The sequence below is a fragment of the Magallana gigas genome, chromosome 3 (assembly GCF_963853765.1).
Source record: "Magallana gigas chromosome 3, xbMagGiga1.1, whole genome shotgun sequence".
NCBI lineage: Eukaryota > Metazoa > Mollusca > Bivalvia > Ostreida > Ostreidae > Magallana > Magallana gigas.
The window spans coordinates 16,639,166-16,661,814 of NC_088855.1; the positions used below are offsets into that span (position 1 = coordinate 16,639,166).

Genomic DNA, 22,649 nt, shown 5'->3' on the forward strand with positions numbered 1-22,649 from the left:
ACCCTGATGATGGGTATGCTAACCCTGGCTATGGGTGTACATACCCTGGTGATGGGTATACTGACCCTGGTTATGGGTGTACATACCCTGGTGATGGGTATACTGACCCTGGTTAAGGGTGTACAGACTCTGGTGATACGCACTCTGATCCTGGTGATAGATATGAAGACCCTGGTGATGGGTATACTGACCCTGGTGATAGGTATGGAGACCCTGGTGATGGGTATACTGGCCCTGGTTATGGGTGTACAGACCCTGGTGATAGGCACACAGACTCTAGTGATGGGTATACTGACCCTGGTGATAGGTATGGAGACCCTGGTGATGGGTATACTGGCCATGGTTATGGGTGTACAGACCCTGGTGATAGGCACACAGACTCTGGTGATACGCACTCTGATCCTGGTGATAGATATGAAGACCCTGGTGATGGGTATACTGACCCTGGTGATAGGTATGGAGACCCTGGTGATGGGTATACTGGCCCTGGTTATGGGTGTACAGACCCTGGTGATAGGCACACAGACTCTGGTGATACGCACTCTGATCCTGGTGATAGATATGAAGACCCTGGTGATGGGTATACTGACCCTGGTTATGGGTGTACAGAGCCGGGTGATTGGTATACTGACCCTGGTGATGGGTGTACAGACCCCGTTGTTGGGCACACAAACTCTAGTGTGGATATAATGACCCTGGTGATAGGTATGGAGACCCTGGTGATGGGTATACTGGCCATGGTTATGGGTGTACAGACCCTGGTGATAGGCACACAGACTCTGGTGATACGTACTCTGACCCTGGTGATAGGTATGGAGACCCTGGTGATGGGTATACTGACCCTGATTATTGGCGTACAGACCCTGGTGATGGGCACACAGACTCTGGTGATACGCACTCTGACCCTAATGATAGGTATGGAGACCCTCGTGATGGGTATACTAACCCTGGTTATGGGTGTACAGACCCTGGTGATGGGCACACAGACTCTGGTGATACGCACGCTGACCCTGGTGATAGGTATGGAGACCCTGGTGATGGGTATACTGACCCTGGTTATGGGTGTACAGACCCTGGTGATGGGCACACAAACTCTGGTGATACGTACTCTGACCCTGGTGATAGGTATGGAGACCCTGATGATGGGTATACCGGCCCTGGTTATGGGTGTACAGACTCTGGTGATGGGCACACAGATTCTGGTGATACGTACTCTGACCCTGGTGATAGGTATTGAGACCTTGGTGATGGATATACTGACTTTGGCTACGGATGTACAGACCCTGGTGATGAGCACACAGACTCTGGTGATACGTACTCTGACCCTGGTGATAGGTATGGAGACTCTGGTGATGGGTATACTGACCCTGGTTATGGGTGTACATACCCTGGTGATGGGTATACTGACCCTGGTTATGGGACTCTGGTGATACGCACTCTGAACCTGGTGATAGATATGAAGACCCTGGTGATGGGTATACTGACCCTGGTTATGGGTGTACAGCCCCGGGTGATTGGTATATTGACCCTGGTGATGGGTGTACAGACCCCGTTCTTGGGCACACAAACACTAGTGATGGATATAATGACCCTGGTGATAGGTATGGAGACCCTGGTGATGGGTATATTGGCCCTGGTTATGGGTGTACAGACCCTGATGATAGGCACAGAGACTCTGGTGATACGTACTCTGACCCTGGTGATAGGTATGGAGACCCTGGTGATGGGTATACAGACCCTGGTTATGGGCACACAAACTCTGGTGATACGTACTCTGACCCTGGTGATAGGTATTGAGACCCTGGTGAAGGGCATACTGGCCCTGATTATGAGTATACAGACTCTGGTGATAGGCACACAGACTCTGGTGATACGTACTCTGACCCTGGTGATAGGTATGGAGACCCTGGTGAAGGGCATACTGGCCCTGATTATGAGTATACAGACTCTGGTGATAGGCACACAGACTCTGGTGATACGTACTCTGACCCTGGTGATAGGTATGGAGACCCTGATGATGGGTATACTTACCCTGGTCATGAGTGTTCAGACTCTGGTGATGGGCACACAAACTCTGGTGATACGTACTCTGACCCTGGTGATAGGTATGGAGACCCTGGTGAAGGGCATACTGGCCCTGATTATGAGTATACAGACTCTGGTGATAGGCACACAGACTCTGGTGATACGTACTCTGACCCTGGTGATAGGTATGGAGACCCTGGTGATGGGTATACTGACCCTGGTTATGGGTGTACAGACTCTGGTGATGGGCACACAGACTTTGGTGATACGTACTCTGACCCTGGTGATAGGTATGGAGACCCTGGTGATGGGTATACTGGCCCTGGTTATGGGTGTACAGACTCTGGTGATGGGCACACAGATTCTGGTGATACGTACTCTGACCCTGGTGATAAGTATGGAGACCCTGGTGATGGGTATACTGGCCCTGGTTATGGGTAAACAGACAATGGTGATGGGCACGCAAACTCTGGTGATACGTACTCTGACCCTGGTGATAGGTATGGAGACCCTGGTGATGGGTATACTGACCCTGGTTATGGGTGTACAGACTCTGGTGATGGGCACACAGACTCTGGTGATACGTACTCTGACCCTGGAGACCATGGTGATAGGTATACTGACCCTGGTTATGTGTATACAGACCCTGGTGATAGGTCATGGGTAGATCTACAAGGGGTCAGTGACCTGTTCACCCCAAATCCCCCCCCCCCCCAACAAAATAGGTCCTGAGTAAAAAAAAAAGGAAAATATATTTCTTTTTTCCCCTCCTAGTCTTGGATTTTTTTTATTTATTTTGGACTAAGGTGTTTGTAGAACCTGGTGAAAGGAACAATGCACGAGATAATATTGGTTTACATAAAGTCTTTATACTAGCATACATGTATGTAATGAAACCATGATATTTTGTTCAGGCACCTAGCATCGTAGCAAAGTGGGCTGAGGGCAGACTCATCCAATCTTGCCTTGAAAAAAACCCCAACTCAAAAATACTTTTTAAATAATTGAAAATCCTAATCCGTGGGGGTAGGGGCTAAGTGTACCTTTAACTTCAATTTCACAGTTTATTTCCTCTCTTTCATTTCAAATTTTACATGGTCCCAAAAACATTGGGGGGGGGGATGCAACTGTATGTTAATTTACTTTTTTATAAGTAAATTCAAGAAAAATATTTGCTGCGCGAAAACATGTGCTGGAGGGGGGCAGTCCCGTCCCCCTGTCCCTGCCCCCATTCCAACCCCCCCCCCCCCTCCGATGCTAAGTGCTTGTTGTTTTCCTGTAACATTGATTTTGATTGTTCTCTCAATTATTTATTTAATTTTTTGGTGTAAAATCTAATGTACATAACATTTTTATCACTTCTGATCATATTTTTCATATAAAAATCGCATTTTTAAATTGCACATATATCAGTTCGAAGTTCCTCCAAATAGCTTTCGAATTTCCTCCCAATCGTTTACCGATCCCGATGGAAAGTTGGTTCACGCATGCGCACATCCTGGTTATAGTGCCTGGTTATAGGATATAAAAAGTACCCTATTCTATACCTCGATATGTTCATCTAGCATCTGTTTCAGTAGCCATTGCTACTTTCTGATTGGATAATCTTATCACATGTCATAGTTGTTTGGAACTCTTCTGAATTCTTCATTGTTGATGATAAAACCAAAGGCATTCCGAAAGAATTTGATTTCAACAAACAGTAAAGTCCATAAGATGGACTAGATTTCATAGACAAATCTCAGACAAACATTTATTGGGTTTGTGTTATCCAATACCCAGTAAATGCCTCTGGAACACAATGAAAGCAATTGGATTATTGGGTATACCCAATAAGTCAAAAGTACCCAATAAGTGTTCCAATGACATAAATTGAACCCAATAAATGTTCTCTCGTGAACACAGACAGACAGACAGACAGACAGACAGACCGACCGACCGACCGACCGATCGATCGATCCATCGATCGATCGATCGATAGATACTAGTATATAGAAATATAGTGGAAAATTACTGGATATAATGAATACATCTGAAATAGATATGTGATGAAAATCTTCATGTATAATATTTTCTAGAATGAAAATAACGAAATTTACAAAACCAACCAGTACCGTATCTTTGCAACCTGGGGGCCTCTTGTGGAGAACTTCTAACATCGACATTGGTCTCCATGGCGATTTCCATTACAAGTACAAGAAAGGAATGTAAGAAAAGTTGAAGAGCGTAATGCTAAATGCTAAAGTTATTTTTTCATCTTAATTTGAATGTACTGTGACGAAAAGTTGTATAAACAAGTTTATATTTGAATATTAGCACATAAAGTTCGCGTTTACATGTACTTTACAGGTAAAAGGTATGCTCTGAAGTCTAACAAAGAGCGAGTTTTACATTACTTCTTGTCCTGTAAAAATAAATGTAACTAGTGTATATGCATTTGGCAAATATGAAATGTTTGAAATAATTTTCTTTTCGAGTTTCATGACTTTGCTCCGATTACAATATTAAATGCACAATAGATATGTTCAATTTATAAATATATCATTGATCATGAATTTTTTTTTTATTTTTTATCTCTATCAAGGATGTTTGATTGTATAAGTTGCTGGTGACAAAAATATATATATTTTCAGTATTCGCATTTCTGATCATGGAAGTTTTGATTTGACTGGTAGTGGAATAACTATTGCTATAAATCTAATAATAGGTATGTTTGACAAAAATCCCATAATTAAAAAACAGCACACAAAAATAATCAAAAAAATAAAAAACAACACACAAAATTACCATATCTTTATGAAATGAACTGTACATCAGTATCTAATTTTATTCTACATGTAAAAGATAGATTTTTAAGATTTCTTCTTGAATAATTTAAGCTAAATTCTTATATAATTTAGGCATGGATTCGGTGGGAAGACCGACCATTTCTTCGAGTACATGTTCTTGCTCTGTGCGATCGACTGGTATAAAATTTCACGGGGGTAGAGCATGGATTTATAACTTGTTTCGTGGAAAGGTTGCAAAAAAATTAAAACGTTCGATTGAGGGCGAAAACGGATTGGTAAGTTATAGATTTGTCCTCGGTTAAGACTGAATGGTAGCAATGTATCTAAAACCTGTCTAAAGAATCGATTTAAAAAACAAAAACAAAAGACTCCCAACTCTTATGGTCGCTAGCTTTATAAAAATACAAATAAACGCACCAAAATATATCTTATATTTGCTTTGTGCTTCGAAAAAAAAATTATTGTCATTTTATTCTCCATGATTAGCTTACACGTGTTTATAGATGTAGGTTGTTTAACCAACAGCTGTAAACATGTGTAAGCTTTGTAAGCTAAGTATATTTGTCGAAATTTCTTGTCAGATTGTATGAATCATTAATTTGTCTGTTCTTTTTAATGTGAATTATTTTTTTGGACGCTTGAAGTAATATTATCACAGGATGAAGCACTGCCATTCAGTCAACTGAATGTTAACTGAATGATCTGGAAAGGTGACTGTATGGCAAAGCTATGCCATTCAGCCACTTTGCAGTGACCTTTGAGTCACTTTTCAGTTGACTGAAAGGCAGAGTTTCATCCTGTGTATGTTTCTACTACATGCTTTTGTCTTTGTATTTCGTCTAGCAAGGAAAACATTATCCGATTCGCTAATGTATGGTTGTTTATATGTCTTTATAATGTATATTCTAATTTTAAAGATCATGTTGTGATGTATGACAATCCATGCATTGAGATTCTTTTGTTTCAATAATGTATCTTTTTAATTGCCTTCTGATTTTTCTAGCTCTGTAAACAGTTAACAAAGCTGGTAAATGTTGATGGTGCAAGGAAGCTGGCGCAACTTCCAGGTCTCTGCTCTTTTTGAATTTTAATGTTCCATTAATACTCATTGCTTAGTTAAATATAAGATACGTTGTTATTGGTTACGTTTGGTTTAACGACAACATGTTTCCATTTTACTTCATTCATTTGACAGTCTCTGTTAAGTTTGCCAGGAAGTTTCTGCTGGATTACAGTTTTTTGTCCAAACCAGCCTTTTCAAGTGGTTTTATGGAAACTTATCATAAGGTATTAACAAAGCAAAATATCTTTCATTCACAACTTATATTACAAACTTTTCCTCTGAAGGGTCAAAACACTTTGTTGAATAAAAATACAAAATGAAATGTTAATTTTGTCTTTGACAATGTTGACAAACTTTTCATGACTATAAATGAATATACAGAACACTGATATGTGACATTGCAAGTTATTTTCATACTAGTTAAAGCGACATGTGAAATTGAAAATATCTTTTATCAGAAAATGAAACTGACGGCTGTTCTGGGCGTGAGATTAAACCCATTTCAAGTGTTTTGTTGAACAAATCAATAAAAAATAAGTGGATATTCTGTTATATTTTGCCTTTAAGATAATTTGCTAGTTGATATAAGATAAAATTAACTTTTACGTTATTTATATTCTTAAACCTTTAGTGATATTTCCTTAAGTACATGGAATATTTTTAGAAGAAACACAAGGAACATATATGACACTGGCTACTTATTTTTTCATGGTAAAATAAATGATTATATGTATAATACGCATATCGCTATACGTTAATCAGAACCACTTTTTCATTAAGCTAAGCTGTACGATTTTCGTTCACACTGATGGTTTCATAAAATATAGATTTACATAGAAGTACATTTATAGGGTGAGGTGAATTGGTATGGCGGCCATGGAAATATTCCTTTTGATGCTCCGCCACTTTCAGCAGGCTCCAGTTCCTCCAAAATGCTGTACCTCTGGTTGTCCGACTTCCTCTTTAATACAATGTCCTACACTGCTTTCTCTCACGGCTTTTTGACCTACAACGTTACTGATAAAAACGTAAGAGTTGGGGTTTTTTTTTTTTAGAATATATGTCGATATTTATAACAAAGTAAATTTTGGATTTTAAAAGATGAATATCCCTTAAAACTTGGGTAATGTTCTGTTCATGTGTAGTCAGTTGGGACTTTTAAACTTTGATTACTTTTACCATGTAAATGAACAAAGGGAGATGATTTAAGTGAAAAATGTTTAGGGTAGGTAAAATATCATTAACGATTTATAAATGTATATACCTCCTTTCAATGTGTAGATACCTGGAGGAATTCTAAATACAACTTGCAAAAACATGTGCATCGGTAAATTAATTCCAAAGGTAAGTTTATTTAAATATATATCATCTTTAAGTTTGACATTGATACAATATGGTTGGAATACAATATGGGTTAAAGTATGTGTAAAGTTTATGATTTTATTAAAATAATTAGCATATTCAAAACGTAACTTTTACTTTAATTAATAGCTTTCTTGTTTCCTGAAAAAAAGACCCGTTAGAGAGTTTATAGAATACATAACTAAACACCATAATTTTTGAATTGTAGACCATAACATAAAACATAACTTTTACTTTATTTAATAGTTTTTTTGTCTCTTGAAAAAAAAAACCCGTTAGAGAGTTTATAAAATACATAACTAAACACCATTATTTTTAACTTGTAGACCAATCGTGTTTTTACAAAAAAATACTGATTGGTTAAGCCTTCTGAAAATTAACTTAATTAAAACTTATTCAAACTTAAGTCTGTAAAATAAACTACGTATAAAACGTAAAACGTTTACTTATTAGGCCAAACTGAGCAATAAAAGAACATAAAATATCAATTTAAATATATGAATGATAGTATTTTTCTTAGTCTATCATATTCAACAATATACAATATTTATAATGAAAACCGTCAACAGATTGGTCAGATGTTTCCTAACTCCCAAGTAATGCTGAACCTGAGAAGTTCCACCATGCCCAATATGACTGCCTTTAACGCAACAACAAAAGTGGATGCAGACGGAGAAATCAAGTTTTACGCCACGAAAGGAAAGGGGAAAGTCGACTACTTTCTAACCCTGAGCGCAGTACGTTTCAACTGATATTTGTTTGCCTCTTCATAGTCTAAGTACAATTGTGCATTTTTTCTTGTTGACTATCTTTAAACAATGTCCTACGTGTATCTAATTCAAATATATATTCACTTTTAATATTTCTTTTGTTTAAAAGGACAATATAATATTTGATAAAACTCAAACAGGTTAAAAGATTTTTAGATTTATCAAATACCTTACATTGATAACATGTAAAATAATATATGTTTTAGAATATGTCGACGACTATATCGATAACGGTAAAAAACGAGAAGGTGTTTGCACGAGTTCTTAAACTTCCGTGAGTATATATGATAATCTGAAAACGAAAAGAGCTACATTCAAGAAATATTCATAAGAAGATTTAAAAACAAATATTGTTACCTTTATGAAATTCTTAAAAGGAAGAATTTTTTTTTACTTATTTCAGAATCAATGTCCATGTGAAAGACTCCAAAATAGGACATCTGAATGTTTGTATCACTAAATTTCGACAATTTAGGTTTTATTTAAAGGGTAGTAAACAATTACATGCATTAGCTATTAATAATGTTTTACGATTATTCTACTAGGATTTTATGCTGAATTTCATCGTTAAAAAGATAATCACAACATTTGTGGAGCCGAAGTTAAACGGTAAGACTTGGCTATCTCTTTTGTAAAAGTGTAAAACTGGGAGTTAAGAAATCAGTTTTACAGCAAACCCTTTAAAATTCATGAATGTTCGATTATTATGGATTTCCTTGGTATCCCTTGCCAACAAATTAACATTTTTCATGAAACTTTACTCATTGTCATTCCATGAACATTAACTCTTCACAAAATAATGATTTCTTATTATTCATTGTTCATTATAATTTGATCTTTTTTTACGCATGCTTTAAAAATGAATAAATTATATCGTTGCAGAACTCGGAGGAAATGGTTTTCCTCTGCCAATTATAGGTTCAGTTCATTTTGCAAACACGGAGTTGCTTATTCATCAGGTTAGTCTCAAAACAACAAACTTTTGAATTAGAAATCATCACAATATTTCCTAAATAATTTTTAAAAACAGAACTCAAACTTAGTACCTCTGACTAATTTTACTGTGTTATACTTTAGAATTCTCTGCTGATCGCTACTGATGTGAAGTACTTGCAGTGATGAATTCTGTCGTAAAGCAACAATTCGAAAAAAAAAATCCTGTTCAAAAATATGTCAGTTATTTCTGACTCAGAGTTAAACATATTGTAATCTTTTTAATAATATTGTTCAAATTTTGTTTTTGTATTAAATGCATGCAAAGTTGTTTGTTTTACATATGTAAAATGAGGTCTTATAATTAATGCAATGATTTAAAAAAAAAATCATCATTTTTAATGCAATTTGTTTTTTAATTGTAAATTCGTGGGCAAGGGTTACCAATGAAAGTCGCAAACATTGGTCCCACGTACACAATGATAATTCCACATTTCAGTAATACTAGATTTTTCTATAGAGCATTTATTTTCCGGAAATTTTACGATATTGCCTCATTAGCAAAATTCTCATTTGCTAATAAGTTTCCCTTAAGCATATTATTTTTGAGGTTCTCCAACCCTCAGCCTCAAAGTAATATTTTATCATGAAAGTGTTCTTTGTCTTTCTAAATTTATAAATGAAATGAAATAAAAGAAATGTGTTGATGTTATCCATGTATTTTAGATCTTATAGATTTGCCCACGATGGATAAAATGAAATTAATACAATAAGTTGGGATCAAATAAAAAGAAAATTGTGATGCCGGTGCATCGGTGGCTCAAAACCCTTTACTTCTAGGTAGTAGATCTCCGTGGAACCACTCAGCCACGAATTTGGTTAAATAACTGATAGTTATATAAAGAAGATGAGTGGATAAGGCGTGTAAAATGCCCATACGCGGTCGGACAGGCTACTGAAAAATTAAAGTATCAACAAATCTGATGGGGTTTTTTTAAATCATTTAAAACAATATATATTTAACGAATCATTGATTTGTAGCCTGTAGGTATGTTCAATGCTTGGAATATGTTGACTCAAACAGGCGTATACGTATCAAAACCTGCAAATATAGTCATTTTTTAGAACTTCAAGGCATTTTCTTTTATAGAGTGGGTCTGTGCTCCATATTTTTCTCATAGTCTAATTAAGGTCTAATGGAAAACAAACCGATTTCAATCAAGAAAAACGTGGAGAGATGACCCACTATACATTAAAGATATCAATTTGTATCCCAACAACTGAACGTATTGAAAAAATAATACAAGTCCGGTAATTCTTGACCTTAGTCACACATAATATTTAAAAAGCCGCCTTTGTTGTGTCTGAAATGGCTCAGTGGTTAGAGTACCTGGCATAAGCTAACCGATATATCTAGGGTTTTTATGTTACGGGTTCGATGCCACCAAAATTTCCGACAATATTTTTTTTTCTTATTTTTTGTTAAATATATTAAAAACTGACTATAGTTAGAAATTTTGCTTTTGCAAAGTTGTATTATAATATATTTGAATAGATTTAATTGGGGAAAAATAAATTTAAAATTGTATTTCACTACTAAACCGAATGGGCATTTGCGCCATCTTATTCCCCCATCTTCTTTATATTGTAGTATAGAAAAAATTACCGTATAATTAAGAGTAATCGAACTTGGCTGAGGACCAGAGATTGTTTAATCTAAAAAATAAAAAGAAGCAAAACTGAACAGTATTTTTTTCCTTACGTAAAGCAAAAGTTTCTATCTATATAAAACATTTATTTGATATAAAACTAGTTATTGTTATAGCTATTAGAATTTAAACCGGTTACCATCATTCGCAACAAGTGGATATTAGTGAATACAACATAAATAAATCAGCATCTCTGTTCTTATAAATCTGCAACAAATGAATGTTCCGCCATTTATGTTATCTATATGACGGCCGAATTTGATCAATGTTTGATACTGCATATAATTATTAAAGAGTATTTAATGTAATTTCGCACAAGAAACTTTGTTTATTCTTATTAAATGGCTTGAAAGAAATGGGAAAATATTTCAGAATACATTTAACTTTCATTTTACCCGAATTCTGGTATATCTGTACATGTTAATTTACGTCGTTGTCAATAGACAGTTAAAAGTCCCCCCCCCCCTCTTTTTTCAAAACACGAGATTTTATTCCTTTTTTCCCCAAAAGTACTTACCCGTTTAATATATTTGCTTTTTTAAGACATAAATTTACATGTACCATAAACATAGTTACAGGTTGTAGTTCACCATTTTACAATTTTTACTTATTGTAAAATGAAAAGATTTGAAATTAAGTGAAGTCACCAGCAGAACAGAGTTCTTAATGCATATTAACCCTATCAGCATGGGCATTTTTGGTATATGGTAAATAGACCACAACGCTTTTAAAAGTAAGAAAAAAACCACGGGGGATCAAATTAATACTGAATGATATTTGACATGAGGATCCTGAAATATATATGAGGTTCAATTCCATCGTTAATACGGTTAAAATAAAATATTTAAAAACAAATAAAACTTTACAACTGTGCGTATATGACATTATTTTAATCGATTCATTTACGAAATTATTTTGCAGACATGCGCTGTTCTTGCACGCGTATTATCATTCATTAGTTAGTTTTTTAATATTTTGTTAATATACAACGTATTTGAATATTAATATCTGAAAGCTTAAATTTCTTTTTTTTATTTTTATTTGTATTGCAATAAAATTGAGCTATATCAATTATATACTTGTTTAATAGAAGCATATAAAATTAGTTATGTGAAAAGGGATGCAAAAATAGGCAGTAAGAAAATAAAATTGTCATTTTTACCATTAACATACAAATCTTTTTTTCAGGGACAAATAGTATTATTATGGAAAATGCAAAATATTTAAAATTTTGTTCCACCATAATTTACGGACATGTCCACCAATTTAAAATTTATCGAGTTGATAAGTAAAAAAAATAATAATAATAATGCAAGTAACGCTTCACAGTAGGCGATAGTGTAAATGTGTTTAAGTGACTGACAGTGTGTAATTCACAACCTGCAGGGGATGCAGTTCATTTACATGATCTTTTAAAATGATACTCAATAACTTAACCTTGATTAAAAAGCTTTACGATTTTTTGATGATACTTTATAACTTTGTTCTGTTGAAAAAGGATTTTATCGGTAATTATTCAAAAATGTGCTTCAAAATATCATTTTTAATAAAAGAATTACGTTTTTTCCAAATCTTATAATTATATAATATATACTGTCTACTGACCCCTGTTGACAAATCGACATATGTAAACAAAATCAAGACACGGGGATTAATTATGAAACAAAGAATTTTGAACACTGAATATCGCTTGTAACTCAACAAATGACAGTTTTAGTTTTCGTGAGGCATTAGAAATCTCAAAAAGTATCTTGGTAACAACTAAAATATTGACTTTAGTGTATCACGCTGGCATTTAGATTAGAAAGTTCAAGCTGGAAAATTTCCATTAAAAATATTGGAACTGGAATTTTCTATTAATATGCGCTTTTTCACGTATCAACTGCAAAATTTATGAAAAACTCTGCTGCGGTTTTAAGAGGAGTAGGTTGCACTGACAAACTGTTCAGTTGTCTAACCGTCTATCATTCTTTATAATCGTATCTGGTCCCTATCTTTCTTATAGGGATTCAGAACAATATGTAACTTAACAAATATTGTTTATGATTTGATGGCGTAGCATGATTTGACCGAAGGTAATTTGGCAAAGTTTAAGGTCACTGGAAGAAAATGTGCATACTTCGTGTCCAGTCCATATCTTTTTTATAGAAGAAAATTAGAATATATAACTTCACAATAAGATTGTCTTTGACTCAGAAAGTGTCAGGATTTTTGGGTCACTTGGAAGAAAAGTACATAATTCATGTCCGGTCTATATCTTTCTGATAGAGAACATTGGAAATCCCCACTCTACACAGATATCTGTAACCCGAGGGTTTGTCAAAAGTTTGACCCAAATTGAATTGTGCAGGTATAAGGTTACTTAGATTGCCTTAGGCCCGAAAATATGTGTTGACCTTGCGCTTTGTTAATTTGTGAAATTTCAAGGTCACTGGAAGAAAAAATGGTGCATCCATTACTTTCTAATTAGGAAATACAACAAGTGGGCTTTGACGGATAATATGAACCTCTCTGGGATATTGAAATTATTGACAAAATCTTCATAAAATTACAGTTTTAAAACCTTTAAAAACTACAATATTTTGCATAATTAAAAATTATCTTATAGAAACCACAAATGATTTCCAACTCATCAGTTTAAAATCATTATCTGATCCTGAAATTACATATACTGCGCTTTATAACCACAATTTTAGGGGAAAAGATATGTAAATAAGGGTTACTGGCATATGTATGTAAACTGTTCCATTCGATAGTGGTATTTTGTTTCCTCTTTTGTATTTAATTTCAAAAGTCCATCCTATGTTTTTCCTTGATCGATAAAAAACACCTTTGTTGCTAATTAATAACAGATGTGCAGCTATAAAAACAAAATGTTCAAAATAGAGGTATACCTAAAATAATTCAGTAAGTTCCTGGTTTATGATAAGCATTTTCATTTTAATCTATTATTATTTCCCCAAACTCAAAGGCTACACAAGAAAGATGAATTGATACGCTATCGCACCTTAATGATGAAACGGAAGAAAAAAGGAATTAATAAGGAAATATGGTTGAGATATCAATTTTTTAAATTAACAATAGCCAAGTTTGGATGAATAAAACAAGCTTTTGGTAAATTGTTTTTTTAGTTTAGGTTTAGTCTTCACTAAATCAATTTGTTCTATTGATTTGTAACAGTTTTTGCAAGAAACATGCAAAAGCCAATATTTTTAGTCTGGTTTATCCTGATTGAACTCTTAACAAACGCAACACATAGTAAAAACCCTGGCTTGAAATCTAGGATAACATCTAAGGGATTCACTTACGGTAAGAGATGAAAAAAAGTTCTCATGCAAACAAACAAAATTATACGTTTTCAATATTTAAAACAATTTTTTATCAAATTGAAAAATTTAATTAAAATACATGTTATGATTGATGTTCACTTATTAAAAAAAAATGTTCATTGTGAGAGTTTATAAAGATGGAGAGAAAAGGAACCTCGATTACACATGTGGAGAATACGAGAAAAGTATTTCCGCATTGCTCATTTTATAACATATTTATATGCAGCTGTAAACGTAGCATTAGATGTCCTGTCCAAAGGCATCACACATAAAGGAATTCCTGATCAACATGGCGTATCCGGAAATGTGTCATATGATATCACAAGGTAAATGATTTTGATATTATTAAATAAACACCTGGGTTTTGCTACTAACACGGTAGATTTGTCCCATAAAATCTATTTACGATCGATTTTATTTTTTTTCTTAGAGTGAACTCTCTATATATGATTTAATTTTAAGCGTTTTTTTGGAATTTTTAGCCCCATACGTAAAAAGTATTCATATCATACATATAAATTTAAGTTGAATCGCAAAAATATTTTCAATTTGTCTATTTTTAAAACTGTCTGATAGCTCGTAGGATCTTAACGAAAAAATCGATTAGGGAATTTCTCTCAAAATAACATTTTATAAAAACCCAGTGACCAAAATTTCCAAAGTTATCGGCCTCGTTATTTTACATTTACTGACAATATATTGTGAGAACTTTTTTGGTATCGTCTTGTCTGCTACCATTTCAACAGGTAGTTTGTTTACTCTTTGCTTCCAGGGACTGGGGTCATTGAGTTTGGGAAAAATAGCGATATTTGGTTGAAACTGGGAAAATATCTTCATACAAATAACTTTTTAAAAACAGGAAAAAGTTTAATTTTTAATCGATTTTTGTTATTTATAATATGAAGCTGGCCAAAATCAGGTATAGCTGTTTGTCTTTTGCAGATAAAACCCTCTTTTTGTCATTTCTGAATTTGAAAAAAAATTATTTGGAGGAACATTTACATACATACATACATACATACATACATACATTCATACATACATACATACATACATACATACATACATACATACATACATACATACATACATACATACATACATACATACATACATACATACATACATACATACATACATACATACATACATACATACATACATACATTAGTGGAATATTACTAAATACATTGAATAAAACTGGGATGGATATGTTTTAAAAAGTTTCTTATATACACTGTAATATTTTCTAGAACAACAATAACGAGATTCAAGAAACCAGCAAGTACCGTAACTTTGCAATATGTGGGCCCTTTGTGGAAAACGTCAAACATTGACATTGGTCTCCATGGTGACTTTCAGTACAAGTACAAGAAAGGAAAGTAAGACAAAATTAGTAGGACAAAACGCTTTTCTAAGTTATTTATCTTCATCTTGAAGTATCAATTATCTCTCAATAGGCTTTCTAAACAAGTTGATATTTGAAAAATATACATACGAAGTTTGCGTTTACATGTACTCTACAGGTAAAAGTGTTGCGCTGACGTCTACAGAAAGTTCGAATTTTACATTACGTCTTATGTTGTAAAAATATTCAAGGATGTTCGATTTGAAATACAAACTAAGAAAATAAATGTTTTTTTTTAGTATGCCCATTTATGAGCATGGAACGTTTGATATGACTGGTAGTGGAATCACTTTTGCCATAAATCTGATGATAGGTACGTTTCAAAATAGTCACATAAGTAAAACACACAATATCATCATATCTTTGTGTAATGGATTGTCCATCAGTATCTTAATTAATTTTGTATAAGATTTAAAGATTGTTCTTGAATAATTCAGGCAAATGTACTGTATATAATTTAGGCATGGATTATGCGGGAAGACCGACCATATCTTCAAGACAATGTTCTTGCTCTGTTCAATCGACTAATATAAAATTTCAAGGTGGTAGAGCAGAGATTTATAACTTGTTTAGTCGAAAAGTTGAAAAGAGTTTTAAAAGTTCGATTGAGGGCGGAAACGGATTGGTGAGTTCTAGATTTTCTTTCATTGAGACCAAATAATAGCAATGCATCTAAAACCTGACTAAAAGTCGATTTAAAAACAAAAGACTCTGAACTCTTATAGTCGCTAGCCACAGAAAAATGTATACAAATTCATCTTTTATTTGCTTTGTGTTTCTGAAAAAATGGAAGTCAATGTCATATAAATCTACACAATTAGTCTATATATGCTTTTAAGTATAACATAACATATTTGTCAAATAGAATGAATCATAAATCTGTCTGTTATTTGTAATATGAACATTTGTTTGACGCTTTACATTACATGCATTTCTTTGCGTCTTTATCATTCGTACGTCTAGAAAGGATGACATTTATTCGAGTCGCTAATGCATAGGCTTGCATTTATTTTTTATTATTATTTATTTGCTTCTTTTTATAACGTAGAGTCTAATTTCAATGATCACGCTGTTGTGCTAGACATTAGAAATCATGCATTATAATTCTTATGTTTCTCTTATTATCGTTTTATTGGTTTTTGATTTTTTCTAGCTCTGTAAGCAGTTAACAAAGCTGGTAAATGTTGATGGTGCAAGGTTGATGGCGCAATTTCCTGGTCTCTGCTCTTTTAAAAAAGTTTATATTTTAATGTTCCAGTAAAATTTATTGCGATATCAGTCTATTGTTTTGGTTATTAATTGCTTTTTGACCACCTGTATTTATTCTACTTAAATCATTTTAAGTGTTCCGTTTGCCAGCAAGTTTCGGATAGATTACAGTTTTATGTCTAAACCAGCCTTTTCATATGGTTTTATGGAAACTTGCCACAAGGTATTAATAATGCATCGACTAAAATGTAAGCGAAACATCTTTTATGGTTCACAACTTATATTCAAATATAAAGTGTTTTTGTGTTACTTAGACATTTTTTCCGTGGATAGCTAAAATATTTTGATAAATCAAATTTAAAATGAAATATTGTTTAAATTTTTTTTCCTGCTGACAATTTTGACTAAATATCCATAACTTCTCATGAGTTATACATCTCTGATAAAGGGTATTAAAAAGCATCATTATAGTAACTAAAATGCATATGAAACTAAATATATCTATTTGCCAGAGAATAACAATTAAGGCTATTTAAACTGGCAGTTTCGGGCGTGAGATTAAACTTACATTAATTTTTTTTTAATTTTAATGAGCAGATTGATAAAATAATGAGATATTCTGTTTCTGCTTATGCCGCTTAAATATTTGTTAATTTATGTAGAATGATACTAACTGAATTTACCTTTTCATAACTATTTGATACATTTTCAAAAATCTTTATTTTTTTACATAAATGTATAGAATATTTCTAAAGGGAACTTGAGGAAATAAGATGAGACTGACAACTTATACTTATTTTTTTCCACATTGTAAAAAAAATAATTCTGACATGTAGAACACGTATATCGGAACACATAAATTTAGAACCACATTTTCATTAAGCCAAGTTTTACGATTGTAGTTAATATCGATGGTTTCATAAAATACATATTTAGATAGAAGTACATTTTAGGGTGAGGTGAATTGGTATGGTAACCGTGGGACCATTCCTTTTGATGCTCCACCACTTCCAGCAGGCTCCAGTTCCTCCAAAATGCTGTACCTCTGGTTGTCCGACTTCCTCTTTAACTCTATGTCTTACACTGCTTTCTCTCATGGATTGTGGACCTACAACATCACTGATAAAAATGTAAGAGCCGGGATTGTTTAAGAATATGTGTAGATATTTTTTCATTTTGTAGTTTCAAAAAAATAAAATTTGAATTATTTTTATATCTGATTACTGGTATTGATACGAATTTTGCAAGTTCAAAGGCATGTACAGGAATTGCGAACTTTGATCTGATATCTGTAACCATTGAAAATATCATATATAATAGGCCCTCATTCTGTCAGTGGCTTGGGCATTTCAAGAAAACATTTTTCGAAAATTGCAAACAAAAGTAAAACGAATTTATTATTTGGTCAAATTTTGATTTATGTCCCAACTAAGTCTTTGTATAATCTTGTTGAAAAATGTTTTTGAAAAACACGACTTTCAGGAATTTACGACAAAAAGAAGCATTTATAAACTACAACGTTAAACAGGCCCAATTTTGAATCATTTATGCAACGATTTCTTTTAACTAAAATGTGTATAAAGATAGTATTAAGTTTAATAATTATATAAACTATTTTGAACTATTATGTATAAAAAAGTTTTAATATTTTTGACGATTGAGCAATAAACAAATGACGAAATATAGTTTTAAAGATTTTCGAAGGTCAATTAAAATTAAACGTGAGTAATAAATAAGTTGTTGCAAATTAAGCATACATTCTAGGTTTCAATTCAACAACAAAAATGAAAGATAGTATATCTAGCATGGTAAGAAAAGACGAAAATGATTTAAACGTGTGAATATCTTAATAAAGTGTTCTTATTTTCTCAAACCACGACCCCCAAAACAATACTTGGGCCCAATTGCAAGAGGGATTTAACTTTCTTCATACAGAAATATTTGGAAAAAACATTTTTCTTTCACAAACTACAATGCTACAATTTGTACAATGATATTGCAAGTATCATCATGCAAGGTTTGAAACAATGACCGTCTGGTCAATAGTGGTTTGATTTAAATAAATTTTACTGTTATCTTTTGATAAAAGCGATTTGTACACACGTTCTAAAATCTGCAAATTTTAAAACCTTAAGCCTTTTCCAAAAAATCAGTAAGACCCTAAAAATGTGAGAAATTTTAAATCTCTTCTATAAAAGATACCAAGTATAGGCTTCCACATATTGTGTTGATAATTTATAAATATCCTGATATGATAATTAATTTGTTGAAACTGTGGTCCGATGACAGCAATGAGGCCCCAGGAGAATTGCCAAATACAGCATAGAAATGTTTAAACAAACACTTTTACAACTCTACAATTAGTTATATATCTATATCAACATTCAGATATACTTATCGTGTATTGAATATTCAATTGAATATTGAATATATTGGGCCTTTGTTTGATACAATGGTACGCACTTTAAACAATTATTTCTTAGTTGACAATTCTAGAAACCCTGCAGGTCGTCGAACTAATTTTCCATTAAATTTGTCCATTTTTGCTTGAATTGAAAGGACATTAATAGAAACCTAGTCATGCAACATAATTATCGATAAAAGAAAAATATATTGAAATTCTTACAGTCAAAAGATTTTGTGTCGTTTCTGAATCATATACATTGAGCTGAATTCCTTTATGTTAGGAAATTAGAAATCCACACAAATTGGTTCATACCCAAACACAGCAGCAAGAAAACTCAAAAATTGTGTAGTCGAGAGGATATAAAACTCTAAAACTTTGGTCACTTTTACCATGAAAAATGGACAAAGAGAGATGATTTCAAGTGAAGAATGTTTAGTGTATGTAAAATAACACTAACGATTAATAAATGTATTTACCTCCTTTCCATGTGTAGATACCTGGGGGAATTCTAAATACAACTTGCAAAAATGTGTGCATCGGTAAATTAATTCCACAGGTAAGTTTATTTAAATGTTATTTTCAAGTTTGACAACGATACAATATGTTGGAAAAAATATGGATTGAAGTTTGTCAAAATCGTATCATTTTGTAAAGTTCATTTGTATAGTCAAAACATACCTTTCACTTTAGTTTGAGTAATAGCATTACTGTTTCTTGAAAAAAATTTTTTTAGAATACATTATTAAAAATAATTTTGCTTCAACTTTTAGACGAATCATATTTTTTTACAACATAAATTATTGACTACGTAAGCTTTATTTTGCTGAAAAAAAAAGATAAAATTAATCATTCAAACTTATGTCTATAAAAAACTTACGTTTTAAACGTAAATAGTTTACCTATTATGCAAAGCTGTGCAATAAAAGAACATCAAATATTTCAGTTTATCATGCATCACATGTTTAGTTTAATCTACGGTGGATATCACCAATGTTATTATAGCATTGAATCATGATTTTTTAAGTATACAGTCTCATAACTGCAGTGGTGTGTGCATACAAATTGAGTAACGCGCGTTAGCGCGTTATGAAAATTTGTATTCACACATCGCTGCAGTTGTGAGACTGTATACTTAAAAAAAAAATCCTGCTTTAACGCGTTTAATTACATTTTTTTTAACTTCTTGCCTTGTCTGCAAATGTGATTTATACCTTAAAACTCCTATCTTATCCTAAGGGTATGTTAATATTGATGGAAGAGCCACAGTAACAGCCACAAGCGTGAACTTTGATTTTTGCTTGAGACGTTGCAGTTTACAGCGTTCAACGTTTATGACGTTATAATAAAACTCGTAATTTTAACCTTTGAGTACCCAGGGGTTAGTTGTTGCATTTAGAGGCATTTAAAGATCACAGAATGCAATGGAAAAACACAGTAGAATGTAAATATAAATGTTTGATATTACAATGAGTATTCTTACCCAACGTGACGTTATGATGAAACAATACGTAGGTTTAGGTTGTTGATTGACGTAAAATGAAAAAGTAAGAAAAAGTTCATTTGATAAGTGTGGGGTTGGTAAATGTGAAGGCTTTAATGCTGTTTTATTTCTTTTTTAAGAATTAATTAAAGAAAATTTGAAAATGAAATGTTTGTTTTCACAATTGAAATTGACACCCCTCGAAAACTATTGTCAACCTCCGCTTAATTAGCGTCGGTTGACAATGGTTTCCTCGGGGTGTCAATTTCAACTGTTACCCTCCCAAACAGGCACTATTTATATAATACTAATAATGAAATGAAATGCTAACAAAAACATTTAACAGATTGGTAAGATGTTTCCTAACTCACAAGTAATGCTGAACCTGAAAAGTTCAGCCATGCCCAATATGACTTCAGTTTACGGAAAAACAAGAGTAGATGCAGACGCAGATATCAAGTCTTACGCCACAAACGGAAAGGAAAAATTCGACTACTTTCTAACACTGAGCGCAGTACGTTTCAACCGATAATTCTTTGTTTGCTTCTTTATCTAAGAAGTACAATTGTGCAATTTTTCTTGTCAACTATCTTTAAATGTTTTAAACAATGTCCTATCTTTTTCAAATGGATTTTCTTCTTCAATATTCATTTTGGTTAAAAGGACAATATGACGATTGATGAAACTCTAACCGGTTCAAAACATTTTTATATTAAATTTATTAAATACCATACATTGATAACATATAAAAATAATATATGTTTTAGAATATATCGACGACTATATCGATAACGGTAAACAACGAAAAGGTGTTTGCACGAGTTCTCAAACTTCTGTGAGTATATATAATAATCTGAAAACAATAAGAGCTACATGCATGTAATATTCCTGAAATGATTTAAATGAGGCTTTTAGTAATAAAAAGGAAAAATTCTAAAAAGGATGAATTTTTACATATTTCAGAATCAACGTCAATGTGAAAGATTCAAAAATAGGACAACTGAGTGTTTGTATCAATGAAGTTCGAGAATTTATGTTTTATATAATGTATAGGAAACAAAATAGTTATTAATTATTATCTTAAATTCTTTTACTAGGGTTTTATGCTGGATTTCATTGTTAAAAACATAATTACAACATTCATGGAGCCAAAGTTAAACAGTAAGACATTATTATATCTAGTGTAAAAGTTTGAAAGACTGTGAGAGAAGAAAGCAGGTTTACTGTAAACTGTTTAAAATTCGAGGATGTTCAATTATTGTGGATTTCATTGTTATTCCTTGCCTACGAATTAACATTTCCCATGAAACTTTTAAAATTGTCATTCCATAAACATTAACCCCAAACAAAATAATGATTGCCTACTATTCGTTGTTTCCTATAATTTGAATTATTTTTATATGCATTTATTAGATATAAATGTTTTATCGTTGCAGACCTCGGAAGAAATGGTTTTCCTTTGCCAATTATAGGTTCAGTTCATTTTGCCAATACAGAGTTGCATGTTCAACAGGTTAGTTTCAAAAATATGATTTGATGAATCAAAAAATTATCACAAATTTGCATAAATAAAACAATACAATAACTCCAAATAAATGCAGATCTGACCAATTTTTCTGTTTAATATTATAGAATTCTCTGCTGATCGCCACTGATGTGAAGTACTATTAAATTCTGTCGTACAGCAACATTTGTGCTAAAACCGGATCAAAAGATGTCAGAGTTTTTTCTAACGCAGAGTTAAAGATATTATTATCTTTTATAAGTTATAATTCCAAGTTTTTTTTAAATTTAAATGCATTATTGTTGGTTTTACTTGTCCACTAAAGTCTTATAATAAATGCAATACTTCAATGGGCTGAAAAGTGTGAGTTGTGAAACAAACTGTGAGACAAGCTGTGGCTTTAAATTGTTGGCATATTGTTTGTTTAATGAGCCCAAATTTGAAAACGATAGAATGTCGCGGCTTGCCTAGGCGTAGGTCGTTTTTTTGGTGATTTTTTTTCTTTTTCTTTTTTTCTTTTTGGTAACTTAGCACTTTCAGACAATTAGGGGATTGTGAAATTTATAAATTTAAAAGAAAGAACAATAACTTTTTCCAATCTTTTCTTTTATATCGAGTATTATAAATTGATGGAAATGTCTGTTGCATTTATGATAGACAC

General features: G+C 32.8%; 2 protein-coding genes across 2 annotated transcripts in view; both read left to right on the plus strand.

The window, feature by feature from the left end:
• Positions 1-9,272, plus strand: part of LOC105344847 (lipopolysaccharide-binding protein-like) — a 31,711-nt gene extending 22,439 nt beyond the window's left edge. Inside the window, 13 exon segments of the mRNA NM_001305317.1 lie at positions 4,104-4,232; positions 4,659-4,732; positions 4,926-5,089; positions 5,818-5,881; positions 6,010-6,101; positions 6,729-6,905; positions 7,159-7,221; positions 7,809-7,976; positions 8,216-8,283; positions 8,413-8,455; positions 8,555-8,618; positions 8,892-8,968; positions 9,087-9,272. Coding sequence (NP_001292246.1) covers positions 4,104-4,232; positions 4,659-4,732; positions 4,926-5,089; positions 5,818-5,881; positions 6,010-6,101; positions 6,729-6,905; positions 7,159-7,221; positions 7,809-7,976; positions 8,216-8,283; positions 8,413-8,455; positions 8,555-8,618; positions 8,892-8,968; positions 9,087-9,128 — 1,225 coding nt within the window. The 3' untranslated portion in view covers positions 9,129-9,272.
• A 1,436-nt stretch (positions 9,273-10,708) lies between these two features.
• Positions 10,709-22,349, plus strand: LOC105344848 (bactericidal permeability-increasing protein-like). The gene is made up of 15 exons (XM_066078695.1): positions 10,709-13,960; positions 14,207-14,306; positions 15,234-15,362; positions 15,628-15,701; positions 15,850-16,013; positions 16,542-16,605; positions 16,729-16,820; positions 17,551-17,727; positions 19,498-19,560; positions 20,831-20,998; positions 21,252-21,319; positions 21,448-21,490; positions 21,582-21,645; positions 21,921-21,997; positions 22,117-22,349. The coding sequence occupies exons 1-15, from the start codon at positions 13,846-13,848 to the stop codon at positions 22,153-22,155; spliced, it is 1,437 nt and encodes a 478-aa protein (XP_065934767.1). The 5' UTR covers positions 10,709-13,845; the 3' UTR covers positions 22,156-22,349.
• The last annotated feature ends 300 nt before the right edge of the window (positions 22,350-22,649 follow it).

Coding starts and splice junctions, on each gene's coding strand:
- LOC105344848 (XM_066078695.1), top strand. CDS start 13,846: ATGCAAAAGCCAATATTTTTAGTCTGGTTTATCCTGATTGAACTCTTA. Junction 13,961..14,206: donor ATCTAAGGGATTCACTTACG/GTAAGAGATGAA, acceptor ATTTATATGCAG/CTGTAAACGTAGCATTAGAT. Junction 21,646..21,920: donor CATGGAGCCAAAGTTAAACA/GTAAGACATTAT, acceptor TTATCGTTGCAG/ACCTCGGAAGAAATGGTTTT.